Below are 10335 nucleotides of genomic sequence, written 5' to 3'. Positions count from 1 at the left end.
TGTTTTAACACAAAGGTAAAAATGTAAAATCATTTTAAAGAATCGATATATAGTTTTCAAGTATAAATAATAATGGAAAAATTTATAAAATAGCCCATTTATAGAAAAAGATTCTAAGCTTGTCTCTCTTAATTAAAGTTTCTAGTTTTGCCCCTTACGTATTTCATCGTCGGACGATGTGTTTGGGAACACCTCCGATGAGTTAGTAAATCAATCAGACAAGGACACGTGGGGGTGGACTACACATGGTTGACAATGCGTTATATGTTAACTTATGGTTGACGATGTGTTAAGTGTTATTTTATGGTTGACGATGCGTTAAATGTTAACTTATGGTTGATAATGCGTTAAGTGTTATTTTATGGTTGACGACGCATTAAATATTAATCTATGGTTGACGATGTGCTAAGTATAAACACTTAACACATCTTTGACCACGTGTTTGGAGGCTTAACACATCAGTGACCATGTGCTTGGAGGCCCAACACATCGTTGACTATGCGCTAGCTAACTCATCGAGGGAACTACTTAACATCGTCAGCGGTGTGTTAATTGAGTAACAAATCTGGAAAAACAATTTTAAGGGGAATATTTAGAAATTTTGAGAATTTTCTCAATAATAACATAGACATTCACACCCTAGATAGAATGTATCTGATTTATTAGCCTAATATTTTGTAGCAAAGAACAAACATAGCCGCACCCAACCATTCATTGTAACCCGTATAATACACACACATATACACTCCTTACATCTAACGCACTCTTACGTTTAATCCATCCCGTCTTTCTTCTTCTTCGTCTATCTTATTATTATTATTAGCTTCCAACTGATCTCCGTTAATTCACAGTTTCCGTAACCGTTATTCATCATCATCATCACACACAAACACACTCATCGCATCGGCAAGTAAGCTAATCATCTATCTTCAACCACCGCTTGCTTTTTTACTGTATATGTTATTCGATTTTGCACCGATTGATTACTTGCTAATTGTATGTTTACTTCCTTTAGGTTTCGATTTCGATTCAGATTCGGATTCAGTTTTTGATTTTGATTATTGAATTGCTGCTTGTGGATACGTGTGTTATATAGCTTGATTTTGAGATTTTGTGTTTTTTAGGGTTTTATGGTTGTATTGGAGTATCTGCAAGTAAGCTAATGATCTGTATGCAACTGCTTGTTGTGTTGCTGTATAATTTATTCAGTTTTTTCATTTGTAATCAGTAGTTTTGCTGCTAATGGTATGTTTAGTGTATTTAAGTTTCGGTTTTGTTTTGGATTCATTTCTGATTTTGATTGTTGAGATGCTCATGAATATGCATATTATAATTGGGTGGGTTCTAGGGTTAGATTGGAGTATATGCAAGTAAGCTAACGATCTAAATGCAATCGCTTGTTCTGTTTCTGTATATGTGATTTGATTTGATTTTTCACGGATTGATGATTACTTTTGTTGCTAGCTGTATGTTTAGTGCTTCTAGGTTTCGATTCTGATTCGGATTCAGTTTTTGATTTTGATTATTGAATTGCTCGTGGATATGTGTGTTATGTAGCTTGATTTTGAGGTTTTATGTTGTTTTAGGGTTCTAGGGTTAGATTGCAGTATCGGTAAGAAAGGTAGTGATCCATGTGCTACTACTTTTTCTGTTTCTGTATATTTGATTTGATATTGCACATATTAATCAGTAGTTTTGGTGTTAATTGGATGTTTAGTGCTTTTAGGTTTCAATTCCGAGTCGTTTTAAGTTTTTGAATTGGTTTTTGAGATGCTCATGGGCATGTGTATTATATAGCCTAAATTTGAGTTTTTGTGTTCTTTTAGGGTTCTAGTGTTAGATTGGAGTATCGGCAAGTAAGCTAATGATCTATATGCAACTGCTTGTTCTTTTGCTGTATATTTGATTCGATTTCGCATGGATTAATCACTTACTAATTTTATGTTTAGCGCTTTTAGGTTTTGATTGCGATTCAGATTCAGTTTTTGATGTTTAATTTTGAGATGCTCGTGTATACATGTATTATTACATAGGCTGATTTTGAGTTTTTGTGCTGTTTTAGGGTTCTAGGGTTAGATTGGAGTAATCTATTCGTCGAATTAGAATTGTACGGATGGGGAAAAAGAAGTCGGCGACTCGTGAGGAGGATAACGGTGGGGCTGTAGGTAAGTCTAAGAAGAAAGCTATGGTAATCGATGATGATGAGTATTCGATTGGAACTGAGTTATCTGAGGAGAAGTCGGTTCAGGGAGATGAGCAAGTGGCGGCTGTTGGTGGTAATAAGAAGAAGGGGAAGAAAGGTAATCAGAAGAGCATGAAAGCGAATGATGATGCTGAAGATGTTGATGATGGTGATGATAGTTTAGACATTCAATTTGCTGGTAAGAAGAAATCGAAATCTAAGGGGAAAAAAGGCGGGAATTCGTTTGGTGCGTCGGCTTTTGCATTGCTTGGTGATGAAGACGGGGATGAAGATGTGGTTAAGGATGAAGAAGACGATGTTAGTGAGGAAGAAGAGGCTAGTGTTGTTTTTAGTGGGAAAAAGAAGTCGTCAAAGGCGAAAAAGGGTGGTGGCGTGTTTACTGGTTCAGCATTTGATGCAATTGGGGATGATGATGACAATGATGACGGGGATATAGTAGATGATAATGAAGACGATGAACCGGTTATTTCCTTTACAGGGAAGAAGAAGTCATCTAAAGCAAATAAGAAACCAAGTGGTAGCGTCTTTTCAATGCTTGATGATGAAGATAATCAGAATGAAAGTGAAGACGATGCACCCATTACCTTCACAGGAAAGAAGAAATCTTCCAAGTCATCAAAAAAGAAAAACATTCCATCTGATGATGAAGGTGTTTCTGTCTCGGGATTAAGTGTTGATGATCATGATGAAGAGGATGCTACTACAATAAAGTTTTCTGGTAAAAAGAAGCCATCAAAGAAGAAAAATAGTAACGCGGTTAATGAACCTGAACAAGAACAAGAACAACAACAAGAACAAGAGCAACCTAGTACCAGCATTACTAGCAAAGAAGCTAATGTTCCAGAACCTTCCAAGAATAAAAAGAAGAAAAAGAAAGGTGGAAGAACAGCTCAAGAAGAGGATGACCTGGACAAGATTCTTGCAGAGCTAGGTGAAGCTCCTGCTCCAGCTCCAGCCCCAGCCCCACCTTCTGCTGCTGTAGAGCCTCAACAGGAGAAGGTTCAACCACAGGCTGAACCAGTCACAATAGCAGATGAAGATGGTGAAAAAGATGGAAATGAAGAGGTTGTAGAGTCTGCAGCAGCCAAAAAGAAGAAAAAGAAGAAAAAAGAAAAGGAAAAGAAGGCGGCTGCTGGAGGCAAGACAACTGCTGCCCCTGCAGCAGAAGAAAAACCAGTGGAATCAAAGGGTAAAGTACCTGATAAGAAGGTTCCAAAGCACGTTAGAGAGATGCAAGAGCGACTCGCAAAACTTAAAGAAGCAGAAGAGAGAAAAAAACGGGAAGAAGAAGAGAGGTTAAGGAAAGAAGAAGTGGATCGGTTAAAGAAAGAAGAAGAGGAAAGACAAGCAGAAGAAAAAAAACGGTTGAAAAAAGAAAGAGAAAAGGAAAAAATGTTGAAAAAGAAACAAGAAGGAAAGCTTTTAACAGCAAAACAGAAAGCAGAAGCCCATCGGTTGGAGTTAATGAGAAACCAGTTTCTTGCTAAAACAGGTGGTTTGCCCCAATCAAATGCAGAGGCCACTACTAGTGCACCCACGAAACGACCCAAGTATGTAACCAAGAAATCAAAGCCACATCAGCAGGCAAACGGGAAATCCTTAACTTCTGCTCAGGATGACAATGTTTCGGAGTTGGGTTCTGTAGATGCTGACAAGGCCGATGACGTGGACATGGAAAATGTGGAGAAACCAGAGATTCCTGCAGTTGAACAAGAAAGTGGAACCAAAGAAGATGAAGAGTCAGATGATGATGAATGGGATGCAAAGAGTTGGGACGATGCTGATCTCAAATTGCCAGGTGTCAGCGCATTTGCTGACGAGGAGGAAGCTATAGAACCTGAACCCGTACCAGAACCCGAGCCCGCACCTGTACCTGTAGTTAAGAAAGAGATTAAAACCAAAGAAGTGGCTCAAAACCAACCTGCAGAAGTTGCTGCAAGCAAAGGCAAACAAAAAGCGGTTAATGGCAAAAAGGAAGATAAGGAAGAAAATTCAGAAGGTGAAAAGACACTTCGGTCCCCAATTTGCTGCATTATGGGTCATGTTGATACTGGAAAAACAAAGCTGCTTGATTGCATTAGAAGAACTAATGTTCAAGAAGGCGAGGCAGGTGGAATCACACAACAAATTGGTGCTACTTATATTCCTGCTGAAAACATTCGCGAGAGGACAAAAGAGTTAAAAGCTGATGCAAAACTTAATGTCCCCGGTTTATTAGTTATCGATACACCTGGTCACGAGTCTTTCAAGAACTTAAGGTCTCGTGGTTCTGGTTTATGTGATATCGCTATTTTGGTCGTTGACATTATGCACGGGTTAGAACCGCAAACCATTGAATCACTAAATCTGTTGAGAATGAGGAACACTGAGTTTATTGTGGCTCTGAATAAGGTAATTAGTTGGTACTTTTAACTATAAGTTAATTGAGTTTGAAGTTGTAAAGTCTAATTTCTACAGTTTACATACATTCTGTTGTGGGATTTGTAGGTTGACAGATTATACGGGTGGAAAACTTGCAAAAACGCACCAATTGGGAAGGCAATGAAGCTGCAATCCAGGGATGTTCAACTTGAATTTGAGCATAGGTTCACTCAGGTCAACATCTTATTTTGTAGGAAACATTTTCAGTTTCTTTTTATCACTGGGTTTCTCATGATTTGTGCTTTATAATTTCAGATAGTTACAGAATTTAAGGAGCAAGGGGTGAATACTGAATTGTACAGCAAGAACAAAGAAAGGGGGGAAACTTATAGTATTGTACCAACAAGTGCTATCAGGTAATTTTTTTTTCCTCTGATCTAATGCACTAGGGGTGTGCAATGATCAATATGTTGTGGTTAAGTCGGTTTTTACAAGCTGATTCATTTGTTTATGTGTAAGTAACCGTGAACTTGAATTGGTCATGGAATGTAACTGGGCCTGAAAGTTTGGGCGTAAGTTTATCTAAACAACTTAATGAATTGTTACGAGACATTTGAGCTTTACCATTTGACATTTATAAAACTAAAAAACTTTACTAAATCTTTGGTTATGGATTGGTTAAAGGTAGTGGGTCAGGTCGGTTAACCATGGTTTACTAAATTGTGGGTCGGTTTGGTTTTGTGGTTGACTAACTTGGTCTTTTTGGGTCAATAGCGGTGAAGGCATACCCGAAATGTTATTACTTCTTGTCCAGTGGGCTCAGAAAACAATGATTGAGAAACTAACATACAGCGATGAAATTCAGGTATTATCATTTTTCTCTTTTTTGCATCTTGTTTTACCTTTTGCATGTTACTAGATTTTGAATTTTTTTTTATTTGGAATCTTTTTAGTGTACGGTATTGGAGGTTAAAGTCATAGAAGGACTTGGAACAACCATTGATGTGGTATTGGTTAATGGTGTGCTTCATGAAGGAGATGAGATTGTTGTTTGTGGTTTTCAGGTAATTCCCGATACTTTATTTGTGCATTTCAGTTATTATTATTATTTTCATTATTATTGTTGTTATTATTATTGTAGCTCTCGTTTAACAAATAATATCTGTTACAGGGACCAATTCATACTACAATTCGTTCACTATTGACTCCTCATCCCATGAAAGAACTCCGTGTAAAGGTATGAAATAAATCAACAAATGAAAATATGTATTAACATTATGTTGGACTAGTGGGATAACATGTAGTTTTTACAAGTTTTGATGAGTTTGTTTGTTGTTTTATTCAGGGAGCATATATCCATCACAAAGAAATTAAAGCTGCACAAGGGATTAAAATTACTGCACAGGTGATATTAATTTACAAAAAAGTTTAATCAGGCTGTAAACGAACCAAACAAGATCTTGTTCATGTTCGTTTGTTAAGCATTTAACGAGGAACAAACGGTTCCTGAAAACATAATTGGACAGAACTTATTGTTTGTGTCCGTTTGTTAAGGAAAATTGTTTTGTTCGTTAATTTCTAAAACGAACACATACGAACAAAAACGGACATATATTACTTTGAAAAACAAAAATAAACCGTTCAACACTTTTAAGTTCAAGCGTTAATACTCTCCCAAAATAAACTATTAGCTATGTACTTGACATAGCTATCTGAAAATAGCTGTCATAATAAACTAAAAATTTAAAAAGTAAATCAATACAAAAACCTTTAATTACCAAATATGAATAAATGAACATGAACTGGTGAACGTTAACAAACATAAATGAACAATCATTAACGAACATAAACGGACACATTACCGAATATCGAACGTTCACGAACTCAATTAAATGGACAAGACATCTATTCATGTTGTTCATGTAATTAATCGAACGAACATAAACATACTTTCTACCAAACGGTTCACAGACGTTTGATTCGTCTACACGTTCAAAAAAGAGGAAATATTGACCTCTAAAAACGAGTGACTACCTACTTTCTTTGTTATTGACCCATTATGTCTTATTTCTCTCCAGAATCTCGAGCACGCAGTGGCGGGGACAGCCCTATACGTTGTGGGGCCGGATGATGACGTGGAGGAGATCAAAGAATCCGTAATGGATGACATGAGGAACGTGATGAGTAGAATTGACAAAAGTGGTGAAGGAGTGTATGTTCAAGCATCTACTCTCGGATCACTGGAAGCACTACTCGAGTTTCTAAAAACTCCAGTTGTCAACATACCTGTCAGTGGTATAGGCATCGGTCCCGTACACAAAAAAGATGTTATGAAGGCCAGTGTGATGCTTGAAAAGAAGAAAGAGTTTGCAACAATATTGGCTTTTGATGTGAAAGTGACCCCTGAGGCCCGAGAGCTTGCAGATGATATTGGTGTCAAGATTATGGTAGCTGATATTATTTATCACTTGTTTGATCAATTCAAGAGGTATATTGATGATCTTAAGGAAGAAAAGAAAAGAGAAGCTGCTGATGAAGCTGTGTTTCCGTGCGTTCTTAAAATTATGCCGAATTGTGTGTTTAACAAGAAGGATCCGATTATTCTTGGTGTTGAAGTTATTGAGGGCATTCTTAAGGTATAATTTTTTTAACATTTTATTATTCGCATTTTTACCATATAATACTGATTGAACAAATAATTATTGTTTGGATTTTGCATTTTCATGTTAGGTTTAATCATTATGAACAATTACCGTCATAAATTTTTCTGAATCATTGTTATATGTTCAAGCATGGATCCGTGAATAGGCCTGTAAACGAAGAAAACATTCAATGAACTGTTCGCGAACCATTCGACAAACAGTTCATTTGTGTTAGTTTATTTAATAAACAGACATGGACAATGTTTTTTGTTCTTTTAATGATCGAACATGAACACATGTTTTGTTTGTTCATTTATATTTGTGAATGGAACGTTCATTAAAATTCGTTTATATCTATATTTAAGTTTCCTAGTTCCATTACAATTTAGTATCGTTTAGTAACTTTTTTGGCCCGGCAGATTGATGTTCACATTTACGTTTAATTTGTTATCACTCAGTTATGTTTGTTCATCTGTATTCAGTTATGTCAGTTCGTTTGTACTCGTGAAGCGTTCGATTATACTGTTAATGAACGGACACTAGCAAGACAAGCTTATTCATCTTCTTAAAGAATTAACACAAACAAGAAAACCCTGTTCGTTGAGTTTTGATCGAAGTTAAACAAACAAACATGAACATGGCCTGTTTGTGTTTATTCGGTTTGTTTACAGGCCTATCCGTGCATTATCTATGACAAATTTATTTAGTAGTTGTATGTTCCTAAGTATAACTTTTCACTTTTGTTTGTTATATCTGCTTACTTTTTTAATATAAAAATAAGTTGTTTTTTCTGTCACATTAGATATTTTTTTACCAATAATATATTTTTATTTTGTGCAGATTGGAACTCCAATTTGCATTCCTCAGAGGGAGTATATAGATATCGGGCGGATTTCTTCCATTGAGAATAACCATAAGCCTGTTGACTTTGCCAAGAAAGGTCAAAGGGTGGCTATTAAGGTATGAAGCTTCACATAGAATCATGAAACCTAAACATGACCCCCTTTAACCTATTTATTTAAGCATTGATGAGTTGGTGGGCAATAACCAAGTTGTAAACATGTGAGTCGAGTTGGTGAGTTGTAAACAAATGGGTTGGCATGCTTAACTAAACGGGTCAAACAGGTCAATCTGAACTTTACGGGTTAACCTGGTTAAATGGGTCATCAGCAGGTTTGTGGTGTGTAGTTTTATCCGTTTCTTATAAATGATAATGCTATATATGTTTACGTAAACTTTATATTCACCAAAATAATTTTACGTTTAACAAAATTTAGTTAAAAAAATTAGGTGCAATTTGCAGTTGGATATATTTAGAGGTGGCAGTTTGATGTTTTGTTTTTATTTGACAGTTCCAATGGGTAAAGTCAAAGTTTAGTTAAAAAATAAACGGGTGGGTCAAATCGGTTGAAGGTATTTATGTGTATTTAAAATGCAACCACCTAAATCGCTAATTCAAAGTTTAGATGAGTTTTTTAAAAGTACAGTTTCTAATTTCATTTATCATGCTTTTAATTATTTTACATTGGTAGATAACGGGAAGCAATGCCGAGGAGCAGCAAAAAATGTTTGGGAGGCATTTCGAGATGGAAGACGAACTAGTCAGCCACATTTCTCGAAACTCGATCGATGTACTAAAGGCCAATTATCGGGTAATTAAAAATTGCAATCTAAATCAATTGTTATTTCACATATGTTTGTTGATTATAGCTTATACTTCATTATTCTCCACATGTATATAGGATGAGTTGACCAATGAAGAATGGAAGTTGGTTGTCAAACTGAAACATCTGTTCAAGATACAATGAGTTCACCACCGGTCATGCTTTTTCATACTTTACCTTTCTGGCGGCAGCCGTATTGGCGGTATACAAAGAGTTCAATTTAAAACACTAAAACGTGACGGGCACGGCAATATTGTCAATTTTCAGAGTCAGGTTTGCAAGATTTGGTCTCTCAATTGCTCGAGTTGATTTGATCCATAAGAAGCATCTGACTTGATCTGAATGATTTCTCCTATTTTGCTTTGGACACTGTTTTTGAACTTTTAAATGTTTGTGAAATTTTCGCTTTGTGTCGCATAGTATTGAAAGAAAAGTTCATGTTTATTGAAATTTTGGCCTTGCAAGATGGGCGGGTCTAGTTGGGCGGGGTAACTAGTTAGAATGGATTTGGGTTTGGGTTGGATTCTACGCCATTCACCGTGTAGGAGCAGAAGCACTCGTAAGCATATAGATCACTAATTCGTATCAGGATTTTTCCAAACGAGTAGCACTTTACACACGTTAATCAAATGCACATTAGTAAACTTCTAAAATACTAATTTCTCTCTCGGATTGATTTCTTTTGAGAACTGCTTTGAGTTTTAAGAACTCGAAAGAACTCAACGTAACAATTTTTTTTCTTTTGAATTTTTTTTACACATGTGTAATACGTAAGTGTAAGTGATGTACAAAAAATTACAGTATTTTTTACACACCGAATCGCTTATTACACATGTGTAACTAACAGTTAAACTTGTATGATCATCAAAAATACTTACTCTCTCTTCTGCTTTATTTTTTAATTACATTTAATCTCAGTCACATATTTCATGTCATTTAATTAAATGTGTGGTCCAAATTTGAGTTCTTAAAGTTCTTACAACTCAACATGGTTCTCAAAATATTCCTCCCCTTTCTCTCTCTTTCACATACATAAGTAACACGACACAACCTAACCTAATTTTTCACTTTTATTCACAACCAACTAAACCCAATTATTTTAATACATAATACATATATATTATTTATGTTTTAATTTATTATATAAAATCTATTAAAATTAAAAAAATCTATCAAGATTAATACTCATGTACTAGTCGCAAGACTAATACTCCATGTATTAGTCACAGGTCTATGAATATATGTTAAAGTAGATAATATCATATTATTTTTATCTTACACATACATAAAACACATAAGTTGAAAAATCAAATATCTTACACATACATAACTTGATAATTAAACATCTTACACGCTAATTAAAAATAAACTAAAGATAAAACATACAATAGATAATATTGCACACACATAATTTACATATAATAATATTAAAAAAATACAAGTTTTTAAAAGATGACTTATTTTC

At 35.3% G+C, this 10335-nt stretch overlaps 1 protein-coding gene across 1 annotated transcript; it reads left to right on the top strand.

Moving 5' to 3' along the window:
• The first annotated feature begins 714 nt into the window (after positions 1-714).
• On the top strand, positions 715-9320 carry LOC143581973 (uncharacterized). Its single transcript, XM_077064644.1, has 12 exons — positions 715-910; positions 2063-4594; positions 4691-4798; positions 4880-4980; positions 5339-5429; positions 5518-5628; positions 5736-5801; positions 5910-5969; positions 6643-7200; positions 8047-8166; positions 8739-8858; positions 8949-9320. Exons 2-12 carry the CDS (start codon positions 2114-2116, stop codon positions 9012-9014), a joined length of 3882 nt encoding a protein of 1293 aa, XP_076920759.1. The 5' UTR covers positions 715-910; positions 2063-2113; the 3' UTR covers positions 9015-9320.
• The last annotated feature ends 1015 nt before the right edge of the window (positions 9321-10335 follow it).

This window comes from Bidens hawaiensis, unplaced genomic scaffold, assembly GCF_021521415.1.
Source record: "Bidens hawaiensis isolate Kalapana, Puna unplaced genomic scaffold, B.hawaiensis_p1.1 tig00031336_1, whole genome shotgun sequence".
Classification (NCBI taxonomy): Eukaryota; Viridiplantae; Streptophyta; class Magnoliopsida; order Asterales; family Asteraceae; genus Bidens; species Bidens hawaiensis.
Note: the sequence above shows the minus strand (reverse complement) of the source record. Positions and strands in the feature narration are given on the sequence as shown.